Source organism: Micropterus dolomieu, linkage group LG02 (assembly GCF_021292245.1).
Source record: "Micropterus dolomieu isolate WLL.071019.BEF.003 ecotype Adirondacks linkage group LG02, ASM2129224v1, whole genome shotgun sequence".
Taxonomy (NCBI): domain Eukaryota; kingdom Metazoa; phylum Chordata; class Actinopteri; order Centrarchiformes; family Centrarchidae; genus Micropterus; species Micropterus dolomieu.
In genome coordinates, this window is record NC_060151.1 from 28,151,842 (window position 1) to 28,167,405 (window position 15,564).

Consider the following 15,564-nt stretch of genomic DNA (forward strand, 5'->3'; position numbering starts at 1 on the left):
AAAGTGCCATGCACCTTAGTGGGTGTGTGGATGGGGGCTATGGGGGCGTTACTTGGCCAAATGAGACGCAGAGTTTGAATATGTGTGCGGACCCACTAATGGAGCGTGATGTTAATGGCAGAAGACATTAAACCTGGCTCTCTGTGTTTTTAAAAGCACCACTAATCTGTCTCCCTGTCAGCTTTATTGAAGCAGCGGGGCTAGGGTGTGCATCGTTCATTAGGATGCTCACTGGCCTCGTCCACCTGCAGGGTTAACGCTGCACACGGCACAGTAACGCCGGGCCGTCACTCCCCGGGCAGAAACATATACGCCACTGATTAAATACGAGCTACCATGGATCTTCATTGCAGTCTAGTTTATCTGCGATTGCGAGGGACTGCTGTCGCCTCCTTTGTGGCAGAGGGTTCATCTAAAACACATTGGATACAAGTTATTAACCTCTGTTACTCACCCCGGCTGAGCCACCCCCACCCCAGCCCCAACAAGACCAGACGGGAGCTTCACAGCTCCCCGTCACAGAGTGATCTCTGCTTGGGGAAACTGAAGTGGTCTGTTATGAATTCACCCAAAACATGTCATGGAAATGAATAAAGAAGAATAAGGTGAGGGTAGGGTGATGAGGGGGCGTTGCTGGGGCTGAAGAATAATGGGGATGACTGTGTTGTGATGGACTAGGCATTGGGGGAGGGAGAGAGGGTAAAGAACAGAGGGATGGAGGATGTGAGGGAATTTTGAATAGGAGGCCAACTTAATCATGTCTAGAGATCTGTGTTTTTGTATGCACCTCCACAGCTTGTAATCAGACAGCCTCTGGACTGATTGAAGGTTAAGTAGAGAGTTGAGGATCACATCATCTGTACTCTAATCTGTGACCAGGAACATTTTGTTGCACCATCACTCCAACCCTTAGTACTCACCCCGACGACTTTCGCCCCAACCCTCCCTTCCTGATTCACTGGTAGCCGTCAGCAGAGAACATATGTAGCTGTATGATTGGCTAAAGATGGTCCCAGATGGGTTTTCGAGATGGGGGTCATGCCGAGGTTTGGGCCTTGGCTGTCCGGCCCATCTGCTCCATTTACCCCTAGGGAAAGTTCTGAACATCTAGTCAGGTCTAGAACAACATTCACCTCCCATTTGACTCTACCAAACACCTAGAAACGCCCTCTACCTCTCCCCGTCCACCTCCCACTGTTCTCCTTGCTGCTAGCCCATTGTGTCTAAACTATGCAAAAGCCGTGGTGCGAAACTAGTGGTATTGCATCCATTACCTGCCTATGCTTCAAGGCTGCCCCTCGCCAGGCATCAGGAAAGGATGCGTACAGCAAATGTGGATCCTTGCTGAGTACGGCACAAAGCAGCGAGCTGGGAAAGGGGAGAGTGCTCGATGAGGCGCACCTAGAAAAGATTAAATCTATTGTTTCCTTGTCTTCCCCATAATGCATTCTGTCATAGGGAAAGCAGTGCCACACGTCTCTCTCTAATGTATTCTGTCATAAGGTAAGCAATGCCAAGTCGAGGATGCTCTCTGAAAGTCATTTTCTCTTCTCTTGTGTGTTTCCTTCCATAGTTACAGGGTTTCCCTACCCTGCCACAGGCGCTACGGTGGCCTATAGGGGTGCCCACTTGCGAGGTCGGGGGCGGGCTGTGTACAACACATTCCGCACAGCTCCACCACCACCACCAATCCCAGCTTACGGAGCGTGAGTATTGAATTTCTAACCCAAATCTAGAACACAACAATGAGCGCTTCAGACAGTCCCAGACTTTTAGTTGTGTTCATGCTGTAGTGTGTGTGACTGGATACAAGACTTTCCTGCTCCAATTACATGTTTGAATGCACATGCTGGAGCTGTACTATAATTGAATTTCTGTCTAAATGTATTTATGTGTGTGTATTAGTCATTTCAAAGAAGATATTTATGTGATTATGTCTCAAGACCATGCACATTATGTTCAACAGGGGAGTGGGGTAATAAGTGTGATATATTCTTTTGTCCTAATTGTATTATTAGTGGGGATTATTAGTGGGATCAGACCGTGCATTTTCAATATTGGAAAACTGATCAAACACATTAGAGGTAAACTAATGTTAACCCAAGTTTATGAAAATTATACTGGTCATCGGGTGTTTCTGTCCATTAATTTGTTATTCTTCCTGGAGAGGTCTTTGGGGAGTAAAGTCATTGTTGGTATCTAGGTATGTGCATGCCCTTACTCTCCCTTACATTTGTATGATGTCTGTTGACAAAGGAGGAACTAACAAAGCCATAGGGAGAGCTGTAGAGAGCTGAGATAGCGTATTACTGGGCAGATCTCACTGGACTGTGACCAGGGCCTATGTTGATCTCCTGGCTTTGTGCAGCCCTGCCTCACACTCGTCTCTTATCAGCAGTGGTCTGTGTGGCCGTGGGAGAGGTCTGACGGAGGCAGGCCGAGGGCCCAGTATAGCTGTCTATCTGTGATTAGATCAGGATCCTTCTTACTGCAGAGAGACTCGCTGCTGAAGCCGGGACTGGAAATCCCACGTCCCCTTTCCCCTCCCTCCCACTCCAGGGCCCTTTGCTACCAATGGCAGCTGGTTGATTTATATAGCGGAGTCATGTGACGGAGCTCCTTCGCTGCCTTCCTTTGTCCTCCCCTCTTCTCCCCACCACCACCAGTTCTCCTGACAACACTGCTGCAACTGGAAAGACAAACAATTTTACCAGAGCAGAAAATTGGTTGGGGATGTGAAACGGTTGCACTTTTCGCTTTAATGTGTCATTCATTATTTGTGGTACAGTACACTAACGCTGCTAAGAGCTGACCCCACAGACCCACAAATGGTTGAAATAGGAAGAACGTCAGTTGCAGAGATTCAGTAGGGTAGCATCTACACCAAATCAACTAACGTGTCGCTCCTTTTCTCTAATTTCACAGGGTGGTGTACCAAGATGGCTTCTATGGCGCAGAGATCTATGTAAGTACAGTTGGCTTTTCCTCGTGCCTTCTTAGATGAAACAGAAGTAAAGCAGACAAAAAGCCCAGCCCTGGAGACAAAAACGTGATCTCTTCACCCCCCAGCGTTCTCCCAGCCTCAGTGCCAAGCCGGCGTCGATTAGGACCCTGTCTGCTGTGCCAAGAAACCCAACAACAAAATTTAAAACCCCCTCAGCTCCTCCCTCCTCTCTCTCTTCGCTCTTCCTATGATCTCAGACTTTGGCAAAGAGGCAGTACCAGGCTCAGTGTCCCGTGTCAAGTTAGGTCATTTCTTACTTTAGATTTGTCTGGGTTTTTGAGGTGGCTTGTCTTCGGTAGCCCCCCCCCCCCCCCCCCTTTCTGCTACCTCTTTCCTCCTCTCTCCTGTTTTGCATTTGTGTACACTCAGAGGGTTTGGCTGGGACATCCCTGCCTGCCCCAGGGGCTCTGTGCAGGCCTGAGTGGAGCCGGTTCCTCCCAGCCATCACCATGTGGAAGATAAGAGGAGCAGTAGCAGATAAAGGGATTAGCCGTCCCTCTGGAGATGTCCATGCAGGCAGGGTCACATCAGGGGCTGGCCCTGCTGCACGTCGTCCTTGACAGAGAAAAGCATGGACGCTGTGGAGATAATGCTGAAATTACCACGCTGCCCCACTTTGACATTAGTCCAAACGTTTGTGGGAGGATGTAATTTGTCCCTTTGATTCTGCTGCTCTTTTTCTCTGCCACCGTCTGCCGAGATAGCAAGATGACAGTGGGCACATCAGCACAGTTTCTTCTCACTTTCACCCAGACGACGACCAGTCTCTGGAAACGAATTGTTGAACCCCAGTGATATATGACTTACACACCAGCCCGCATGATGGGACTGTATTTCACTGGTTTTTATTGTAGCAGCATCCACCACCGTAGACGAGACAGGAGCTGTATTCTGAGTGATACGCTTTGTCTCTCACACTTGTTCAGCCACCTCCAGCTAATTCCTGCACCCCGATGTCCCTTGACCAAGGCCTGGCCAGGTTGGTCCATCACTCAACCCGTCATGCCAGCCCCTGGTGCTTTACTGTCATTAGTTTTGGCACTGGCCACTGCACTGCTTCAGACGGGCTGAGTGTGCGTGAAGGTCTCGAGTGACCAAGAGGAAGCTGTCCCTTAGCCCTCAATGTCCTACACAATCATTCCGTGGACACTAGCTTGCTGTCAAAATCAGCGGGATGATGTGCTGAAGCTTCCTTTTGGAAATAGATGCTAATACATTGGCAGAAAGGGAAACTGGATGCATACACATTTAAATATACACTACATATATTGCTTGTGCTAATACATATGCATGCATGCGCCTCAATGTAGAAACACACATGAGCGCACACATACACGAATGCACAAACACACCCCGCACGACAATATAACAAATGTGCTGCACTGTTGTGTGCAAGATTTGACAATGTGGGAGAGTGATTTATCGGTCCGTGTTTGTTCAGGCTGTTGCTGTAATCAGCACAGTCCCAAGGCATGGCTGTCCCACAGGAAGTCATCTGCCTCAAGTGCTGTGACTTCCTGTCTCCGTGGAAAACCTTGAGGGGAATTGGGAGAGTGCGATTCAATTGCTGTGGCCCCTGACCTGATTTCACGAGCAGCCGCGGCTGCGACCATCACACCGTTGCCTCTCTGCACCACTCTTCATCAGACGTCTTCCCCCCCTTGAGTTTAAAAATGAATGAAAACATGCATTATTAAAAGCCACCTATCCACCGTATGGACGCAGATGGGCACACACTCCACTGGCACTAATAGAAAAACAGTGGGAGAACAGCTTCATTTTTCAAAGAGAGTAATAGCAGCACTCCACAATGAAGTCTTTAATTCCTTCCCCACTCTGGCAAATGAATACAGCGGTCCTGACTCCCCAACGGTCCAACCGTCTTCTGCCTTCTTACCTCATTTGTGAGACAGGGGGGTCGTGTAAAGGAAAAAGGGGCTCTTCAATAATGTAGCGGCAGAACCTCCTCAATCTAAAAATGGGCTGAATTTGGGAAGTTGGCTCACGTGGCCTCTGTTATGGTGTTGCTGCTATTCAGATGAGCCTCTACTGTGACAATGACTCTGCTGCCTCTCGGATCATCATTCATTGCCCTGTTGCCACCACTTGCCTAATACACCATATATCAAACAACACCCTCTGGTGTCTGAAAGGGAACCTGCAGGTGGGGAATATGGGCTTTTGATCAAAATACTGTGCAGTGACATTTAACCATTAAGGCAATTTAAAGCTCCATGTCTGTATTGTTGTTTGCTTGTGTCTCTGAGATCTAACCTTTCTCTGTGCAGGTTGAGCTTAATCATTGATTAACACTCTGGTATTTTTACAGGGTGGCTATGCAGCATACAGATTTGCCCAGCCCACCACCACCGCTGCTTACAGTGACAGGTGAGAATCCCCTTCATCCAATTTTCATGTTTTTTAAGTGGCCTGCATTGAAATTCATCTTTATGTACCGTTATCTACAAAGACTGGTGAATGTTGAAAGTGTTGCATGCCTCAACAGTCCCAGATCTGAAATACCTTATTAGGTTAACGTATCTTTAATGTCTGGGTCCGTTTGGTTAGTTTCTCTTATTTCCATCAAACATAAACAATGTCATGTCAAGAGTTTAAATTGCATATTCATAGAACATTTAATTAAAAACAAAACAGCATGAGCAAGAACCTTTGTTAAGCTACTATTTTGCATGTGTTCAAGGAAACACAGATCCATCGTAGAGCAGGCAGAGATTGCATTTTCCCCCACCAGCAGCAGGCAGAGGAAACAGAATGTAATGCTGTGAAAACACGTGTTTAGTTTAGAGTGAAATGATAGACACATCTATACAATATTAATTTAAAACAACAAGTTGATCCTGCAGGCTGTCAAATAGAGGAAATTACTGACTGAAGTAGAAATAGATGAGAAAGATTGAAGGAAAACGGGTACACTGAAAAACACACTTCATCACAAAATAAGTCGTGGAATGTAGTAAACATCACAAAATGATAACTAGCAATGTAGAAGTAGAAGGGTGGATTTTTGGTTAAATAACTACAGTGCTTTCCTAACATAAAGCAACACATCTACCGGCCAGTCGTACATGGAGAGTGTATGTGATGGATGGAGGGCTGCTTCACCAGCACTTCTGTATTATTAATATTCTGTGTAGGTTATTTGAGGTTTCTTAGGGTTTTTCTTCCTCCCCAGTTATCTTATCTATTAGGCAAACCGCCGTATTCTTTTTAGCTTGGAGCTAAAGAACACACAAAAAAAAAAGACTAACCTTGTTGGACTCGATGAGAAAAGCAGTGATATATGTCGTGACTCTCTGCTTGTGATGGGAGAGTGGGTATATCACTGCGGTATTTATGAATGGCCTCAGGTCTGCGGAGGGGAGGTAGGGAGACAGAGAGAAGGAGAGATGGACCAGCAGGAACTCTATCACTTCTGAGTGATGTCACTCTGGTTCAGGTGTGCTCCGTTTGAGGAGGCGTCGCTGATTCATTTCGGCCCCTGAAAGCCGTTGTCAGCCGGGATGTGGGCTGGTTTGGGAATCTAATCTGGGAAGGATTGAGCATGTCACTTGTGATAACGTACACCCTGCCTGAGAGCCTGAAGATCATATCGATAATGTAAGATTTATCAGGCCTCGCCGCGGCTCGAATTATGAGCAGCCGTGCTCGGCAAGAGCAGAAATTGGACAGCAGCTTTTTTTCTCTCCCAGAGTGATTTAATTCCTGTTTCTCTTGCCTATACTTTTCCCTGAGATTTAATGTAATTCACCCCCAAGTTGTTTGTTTTGCTTTGTCTGTTTGTTTCCTTTTGAATAAGCGGTCATGCCCATTGGATCAATAGGAGTTTGTCGGTATTGTCTCAGCAATACCTTATCAGACTTAACAGCGGAGCAGTCAGCCAATCATAAAGAGAGGTCACCAGGATTGTGGAAGGCGTGTGAAACCCCTGCAAAATATGAAACATTTATTATCTGAAAAGCCTACAGTGCTCACTGGCTGCATTACCAAAGCCCTTTAAGTAACTAAACAGAGTTCATACCAGTGAGTCTGATGTATCAAAGTGGCCTTGTGAGGAGCCAGTCACATTGTAGAAACCCTGCTGGCTTCCAGTCAGCTCTGTTGAGGCTCTGTGACATTGCACAGGGTGGTTTGACCTGCTGGTCGTCAGCAGTGCCACTCTGGTGAGAGTAATTTTGTAGATATATTAGCCTTAGAGGGCCTGTGGGGTTCGGTGCTCACTGAAGATAAGAGGACCACGGAGACTTCCCCTGACCATCTCATGGCACCGGCCTCCTCCCCAAGGAGCCGAGACAGCCTTTCTGATTTCATGTCCTGCTCACTGACCTTGGGTGCTGCTGGACTTAAATGGGTCGAGCCATATTTAGATCTTATATAACTCAATGTAGCTCATGCGAAAGGCATGAATGCTGTATGTCTTGTTGTCTCCTTTAGGAGAATTTCTTCCTCTCTCCACTTTTTTTATTCCTGGTTGATTTGGTGCCCTCAGTCCTTGGCTGGGTGTGCCTTATCTGCTCCGTGCAGACCCTCATTTGCAAGCGAGCATTGAAAAAAAAAAAACAGGCAAGTAAATAGAGGAATATGTGAAGTCGAATAAATAAATAAATAAGGCAGACACATCTTGTCCTGTCTCAGAAGGAAATTGGAAGGATTAGTTCCAAACCAGCAACAATGAAAAGACAGGGGCGTGAGCCCAGTGTGCAGCCTGGGTAAACAAGAACAGGGTGAGAGACCAAGCCCTCCAGCACCAACTGTGTTTCCCTCTCTGCATCTTTCTTCCGTCTCTCTCTCTCTCTTTGCGCTCATTACTTATTCCATCCACCCAATCAAGATGACAATGAAAAGACAAGTATAATTCACCAACCTTTGAACTCCCCTTTTTGAACCACCTTGTATAATGTAGGAAGCCCAGGAGGCCGAGGAGGGAAATAATTGATTGTGTTAGAGACTTGAAAGAGTTGACTTGAGGGGTTGAGCATTAAACAAGCATGCATAAATGTTCTGCTCTCCTTGTCAATGATAGATCAATGACTGTGTTCTCTGTGCCTCCTGTTGTGCAGCTATGGCAGAGTCTATGCAACAGCAGACCCCTACCACCACACGATTGGCCCTGCCGCCACATACAGTGTGGGAACTATGGTAAGTCTATGAGACCACCGCCCAATTCTGTCTGCACCTTGTTTGAAACATCACGAGCTACCACGCACACACGACTCACACTCCAAAATAAAGACCAGAGGCTGTAGCGGTCACTGGTTTTTATTTCTGTATTTATTCATCAAATGATTTAGTTTTTGTCATGCTATCTGGCACACCCTAGTGGAGCTGATCAGTACTGTAAAACCCAGGCATGTGGAAATTGGCTCACACACTTAGGGCAATAAACTTATATTATGCCACGTAAGCTCACCTCATGCAATATTCATTTGACACGAGTTCCTTCTGAAATGAGAATGAGTGATTACTGCAGTGTGTTTTTAACATAATCTTTGCATCTTACATAACAACTACATTTCCAAGCTTTCTGTTCATTCTACATCATTCAACTCGCTACAGAGTGAGTTGGATTTTTATTTTTTTTTCCATTCAGCCAAACCAAACTTGAAGGGATGAAGTTGAATTGTTAATGTCTGTTTTTAGCTAGCTTTTGCAGCTACTGTAACATCAAAGATGAAAAGTGATGATAAATATAAAAGCATCTTTTTTGAGGCAGAGAGAGTTTCTCTTTGGTTTTGTTTTATGATGATGAGGGGATGGGACCGGGCTCACAGACCAAACCTAGAGATTAAGGATCATCAAACGCATGCAGCAGTGTGCCGTGGGACATAAAAGAGAGAGCAAGACGGGGGGAGGGAGGGAGTAGTCTCGCCCTTCATTCCTGCCCACAAGCTTGATCGGAGGGGTGCTCTCTGCAAGAGGAATGAGAAATTTACAATTCCGGCATGCATGCGATTTTTCAACAACATAAAAAAAAAAACGTACAGTTCCCCGGTGCAGCTGCTAGCTAAAAGCTTTCATTAATTAAGACATTTCTTTTCCCTCTTCATTTACTTAATTAAAAAATGTGCTTGAATGTTTTTTATTCTTTATTCTTTTTCCTCCAAATTTCCTTCCATTTCTCTGACACTTTGTTCGTCCTCTCGATGAAAGTAGAAGACAGGATTTGGCCCCCAAAAATATCGGAGCTAATGTTGTGTGTGTTCGGAGCTCAGGGAGCTAACACAGACTAGAGAGGGTGTGTGTGTGTGTGTTCATGTGGTGTACTGAACAAATGGCAAAGCTACTGGGAGATGGGCTGTGGTGAGGCCGACATCGAATAAACTCGTGAGTGAAAGAGAAAAGACCAGTTTGGTTTCTAATTCTTTAATCATATTTGATGAATGGTTTCCCAGCAGAGAGGAGTCATTTTTGCATTTAAAAGCTATACAATAATTAGTTCCTCTGAGGCTGGAAATTCTCTTTACTCATTTCCAGCATACAGAAGTATCTCATATGGATGAAAGTTTTCTACAAGCAAGAGGGTTCCCCGAAATTAGGCAAAATTAGCCTTTGAAGACATTCAGTAGCCTTTGGAGTTTGTCTGAATTCCCAACTGCAGCAGAGCCACCGAAAGATGAGAAGAGTGTGTGTGTGTGTGTGTGTGTGTGCGCGCGTGCGCATGTGCAGGTGTGCATGCATAGGCCCACATGCATGCTTTATTTGTGTGTCTGCCCTAGATATCTTGAGCATGGTGCTAAATCTAAGGGCTAATATCCTGTGGTGGTTTGCCAGAAAGGTGCAGACACCTCCGCTAGACTTGAAAAGGAGCAGTGATTAAACCTCTCTGAACCTACTCTGCTTTGGGTGAATCTCTGTTATTGTTAGAGCCTGAAAAGCACTGGTTTTCCTCAAGTAAAAAGGCACAACATCTTTAAATGTATTACTTAAAGTAATTAGATAAAGACAACACGTAACCCTGGCCCAGTGTTTCTAGGATTATCTATCTTTTCGCTATGCTACTATATAAAAAACAACTTCTTTTCTATCAACTGCAGCAATCAAGCTCCAACTCCACCAATCCACCTTAACTCGTGACCCTGTTCCTAACACACACTCCAATTATTGGCATAAATACATCAAACTATCAATCCGCCTCATGATCATTTAAATATGGAAACCGATATAAATAACTTACATGGAAAAAGGAAGGAAATTTGTGGAGAAAGAGAAACCGACTAAAGCTGTCACCTGAATACTGATTGGTACTTTTTCATCTTTGATGTTGCAGGCTAGCCTATACAGAGGAGGGTACAGTCGCTTCACTCCCTACTAAAAGAAAGAAAAAAAGACAGAGACATTACCCCAACAAACAAACAAAAAACAATCTAAAAAAAAAGACAAACTCAAAACAAGCAAACACCCGGTCCTTGGTGGAGAGCTAAATCAAACAAAAAGCTTCCAGGTCCTAATGCTGAGCCCCTCCCCTGACACCCTCTCAAGCCGATATTTCTACAGCAACCTATTTGATGTCATCATTGGTCTGCTATTGTTTTTTTTTTTTGTATTCATTTTGTGCTTTTGGTTTTCTTTTGGAAAGTTTTATGCACATATGCATTACCTTGATTGCTGAATATGGGTGCTGTGTCACCATAACCAATGTGAGCCTACTGCAGCACGCATGATGCATGCTCAGAGGTGTGTGTATGCAGCCGCTGTCATCTGACTAAGAATATACTAGGGCATTTTTATGATGTTTACATGACAAACAGGAAACATACTGGGTCTGATCACATAAACACTTATCACTGATCCATCCCAGTTAATTATTTTTTACTTTTATCTTCCATTTAAGATGCAGAAATAAAGAGATCAGTCCACACGGTGACTACATGCCTTGGTAATTCTTAGTTCAAAGACAGCACTGCTCTGATTGCTTTTGTTTTCCTTTAAAAGTTGGACTGTCCTACTGTTGTGCACTTGTGCGTTACATGCTGTACTATGTGGTATGACAGCATGCAGAGTAAAGGGTTACACATTTTCTGTCTTGGGCTCACAATGCTCATACTGCAGCTCAGTCTCCTGCAAATTACTGTACGTTTGTATGCAACTGTTCTGCATTGGCGGTTATGTTTTAGGGGGAACGCTGGCCGGGTTATGTTCAGGGACAAAGTTGCGTAGCATTTCAAATGAGTACAGCCAAAGGTAAATATGTGGGGATGAGCGTTTGTCTTTCCCGCCATCAACTGGGGTTCACATCTTGTCTCATCCCTGTTTGGTAAATGGCCACATCTTTTAAACTTCTCTCCCCTAGTTTGTAACACTGAAATTGGGTAGACAGACTGATGACATCATTAGTGTTATTTTTTCAGACTTTATAAGGTTCCTCCAGAACAACAGAAGACATTATACAAGTGTTTTCATAGGGCAAATAGTTCCCATAATAAAGAGTGAATTTAAAAAATATATATAGTGTAGAAATTATAGATTTTTAAAACGTTGGCACTGAATGTTTTGCAGTTTGTAAGATTATATGTATATCTGTCTGATATGTTGAGTTTACCTAAAAAGTTTAGTTTTTGTGTTAGTACTCATGTGTCTACTCCGTGAAATGGTACATTTTGTAGTTATATTGTGATATTGTTGTATGGGCATGAATTATATTTAATGCTGCTTGAAATAATTTGATGAAAGAAAATACACATAAATATGGAGGAGCAGGACCTAGCTATATAAAGCAGTCCAGAGGCTGTAGCTTGTAAATAGGATTTATTGCAAGAATTTTGTAGTGGATTAGATCCATTAGTCTATTGACTGATTGGTTGATCATAAAAAAATCAGGTAATCTTTTGAGTCAAACATAAAGGAAAAAATTAAATATAAGAGTTACTGGTTCCAGATTTTCTGTTTTTATTTTTATTACTGTAAATCAGATCTCTTTGGTTTTAGATTGTTGGTTGAACACAAAGCAATACAAAGGTACCACCTTTGGCTCTGGGACCTGAGGGCCATTCTCAACAAAATTGAATGGGTGGTCGGTTAATTGGAAAATTGCATAACAGTGTGCAGCAGTTTCTGTTTGTCTTCAGTGTGCGTTTTCCCCAAAATGTAATCACTAAAGTTAAATAGTTGCATATGAACTTTTGCAGAAGACACGGCTGCATATCCTCACTAATACACCATGGCAGATAAACTGTACGCAACACTAAACATCTTCCACATCGACTTACACACACAGTAAAGACACAGCACTGAGGTGGGCGAAGCTGACAGAGGGCTGTTCTGCTACGAGTCACCGGTCTCTTTTTTAAGCATTGCACAAAATGTTTTACCTCAGGATAAGCTAACTGAAACTCAAACTAGAATATAGTGCTATTCACTTCTCAGCAGGCAGGACAGTTTTATTTCTAACACAACCAGCAGGTTTCTCCTCGTTGCAACACGGCTTTCTAGAAGAGCTGATTTTTGTTAAAGCAGAGACCCTAAGAGAGGATGATAAAATAAGACTCTACTGTTGCTCTTTGTTAAAGCTACTGTAAAATACTTATGTAGACATAGACTGTATAAAACATTTTCAACTGTATTCACAGACAAGTACAGTAAGATATTATATAAAAGCACCCAGGAGTTAGGCGACACAATGTAAATGTGTGTGGAGTGCAGCAGTGCTCACCTCTTAGACATACAGTGATTGCATTGGTTTCTATTACAATGTTGTGCTACGTGAGGTGGATTGAAAAGAAAATCTCTGTGTAGCTACTGCTAGCTGTCAAGATTTTAGTGCAGCTATGGAAATACAACTCAAAGCTATTGCCAATAACATTTAATTTAAATGTACTCACAGAAGTGTTTGTGGTCTCAAAAGAAAAAAAAATGTTTGTTGCACTTTTTTTTGAGTTTTTCAATACTTTCCGAGATGTAACATATTTATAAAAGTATCATATACAGCTAGTTATGTTTAGTCAAGATGTTAAAATTATAAAGAGTAATGTTGTATATCAAAAAAAAAAAAAAAAAAGAAAATTAACCCATTATCTCATGAGTCAAACTAAATCTTTATGTGGGTAAACAAACGTTGTTCTTCCTTTTATATGCTAGTACGTACGCACCATTTGGGGTTTTTATATGAGTCAAAACAAACTTTGAATATTATTTTTACCATGTCGTATAAACTCTGCAGCAGAGAACCTGTGTGGGTGTTCAGTTAGTGACCACTATTAGTAAGCTAGACTGGAATGAAATAGATCTGTTTTCTGATATGAATGTGTGTGCCTGCGTGCTATATATAAATATATACATATATATATATGCATTAGAATGTGTGCGTGTTTGTGTGTTGTGTGTGAGGGAGGAGAACGTGGACGTGTCAGAGTATGCAGTTTGCTAACATACTGTAGTTCGCTAACAGTTTTACATGACTTCACTCTACGTCCCTGTAATAACATCACGATAGCTTAATGCTGACCTCAAATTTATGGCAAGAAAATTATCGATTGTACCTTTTAATCAGATTTTCCTCATCTCAAGTAATGAAGGACTACCTTTGGGGAGTTTAAACCATTCGTTCTCCTTAAGCAGTATCTGAGCTGGTGCACATGCTTCCACACACAATGGGTGAAGCAATTGTATGTGAAGGGTTGGGGTTAAACTGAAAGTGAGAAAATATCAGATTGGTCTTCCATCGAGTCTTGAGCATAAGTAGCTAAAGTTGTAGCACAGATATTTTGGAATGAACTTAAATTATTCAAATTTAAATTTTTCATCATAAATTGAGTCCAACTTTTTCCCAATAGTTTGACCAGTAATCTTAGTAGTAGGTTGTTCTCAAGAATCACAGGCATCTGCAGTTTTAGTTATATGTATATATTTATATATTGTGCTTCCTGATGTCAAAAGACCTGTTGGTCAACTGCTCAACGTGACATTAACAAAATAAAATAAAATAGACAGACACGTATATTAGTTATCCAAAGAAATATCTCACCATGGGGGTTTTCATGACAGACTCATGGCTTTTACTTCCTTTCACACATCTCCAGTCATGTTATTACAGGGACAGGTTTTTGAGTATTGTCATCTGGAATAGCTCTTATCAGTCTGCACGGGTTTGTCTACAGTTTACAGAAAAAGTTAAAATTAGTATTGTTTAACTGTTTCAGTGTCAGCTTATCAAGGCTTAAATGTTAAATACATAACATGTAAATAACTCTGGTAGTCAGTATTGTGGAGGTCTGAGACGTTTAATTATGCTTACAGTCAAGTCAAAAGTAATTTAAATGTGAATTTATAAAAACAAGCACTTTGATATTTTTTGGTTTAGTTTGGTTTTGTTGTATTCCATAACCAGCTTAATATGCAACCAGACCTCCATTTGATCCAAACATTTGTTCGTACTATTAATAGTAGTATTGAGATACGTTTACATATCCACAGAAAATACTCTTCATCTATCATTTCTATTTATTAATACTATTGTATTCACTAAGCCCTGATAAGCTGGCAGGTGCATTTATTAATCCACTTAAAAGATTTGTACAAAAAAGAACCAAGCAAAAAAGTTAAAGTACTTGTAAATACATTTAAATGTATATACACACACACTATATCGCAATTCTCTCAGTAACTGTTTTATATGTATTCCTATATGAAGTGGGGTTATCTGTGTATTTTCAATTCAGCTGAACTTGTTCTTGAATTGTCTGTCATTTCTATAATGAGAATATATTGTCTGAAAGGTGTAAAGTAATTTTCTTTTGGATTCATTTCATGGGTAAAAGTATACTATTATGACTTTTTTTGTTCTTTATTCATGAATTCTTTTTGTTGTCAATATGTGACATAAGTAATCTCTGATTGTTTTGAGTGTCAGAATAAAGCAGTTATAAGAACATTATGTCTGCCTTCACACATGGATTTTGCTATTGCCGCTGTTGTCAACATAATGGTTTTCCATCATAATCTGATTTGGGATTTTTTTTCCCTTTTGTGTGCGCCTTATTCATTTCTTAGGAAAAAAATAAACTCACCCCAAATTAAGAAATACTCACCAATTTGGCAACACATGCACAAAGAAATAAGCTGCACATATAGGAAACAAGCAAAAAATCATACTGAAACGGGAACTGGCTAATGTGAACACAACATTTTGGGAAAACAAAATGGCAATTGTCTTATTATTAGGCTAAAGCTGCAGAGTGTTAAACTCTCTCATCACCTCCTGACATTTTGACATTTGTGTTACTAAGTACGTCAATTTCAAAATTGAATCATGCAATCACCACAAACTACATTTGATTTAACTTCATTGTATTGGGCTGGTAGCAGAACTCTCAGAAACCTGGGCAAATATAACAAACTATCTGCATGGCTTGATATTAACAGGTCTGGGTAGACAAATGAATCTTTCTGTAAACTGGGTGAACTGACTCTTTTAAGTTTTAATTGCTAAAGATAGACTTGTTTTAGCAAACTGTGACTGAAAGAAGCACAGGCTCTAATACTTGATCCAACCCTCCCCTGAATGCTTCACATCCGTGGGTGATTAATATATTTGTCTCCGCAGCCCA

At 42.2% G+C, this 15,564-nt stretch overlaps 1 protein-coding gene across 3 annotated transcripts in view; it reads left to right on the forward strand.

The window, feature by feature from the left end:
• The window catches only part of LOC123961410 (RNA binding protein fox-1 homolog 3-like), a 496,038-nt gene extending 481,147 nt beyond the window's left edge, over positions 1-14,891 (forward strand). For all 3 annotated transcript variants that reach the window (XM_046036780.1, XM_046036789.1, XM_046036799.1), the window contains 5 exons: positions 1,574-1,706; positions 2,926-2,965; positions 5,334-5,392; positions 8,083-8,161; positions 10,290-14,891. In XM_046036780.1, coding sequence (XP_045892736.1) covers positions 1,574-1,706; positions 2,926-2,965; positions 5,334-5,392; positions 8,083-8,161; positions 10,290-10,334 — 356 coding nt within the window. In that variant the 3' untranslated portion in view covers positions 10,335-14,891. The remainder of the gene's footprint in view (positions 1-1,573; positions 1,707-2,925; positions 2,966-5,333; positions 5,393-8,082; positions 8,162-10,289) is intronic.
• Positions 14,892-15,564: the final 673 nt, after the last annotated feature.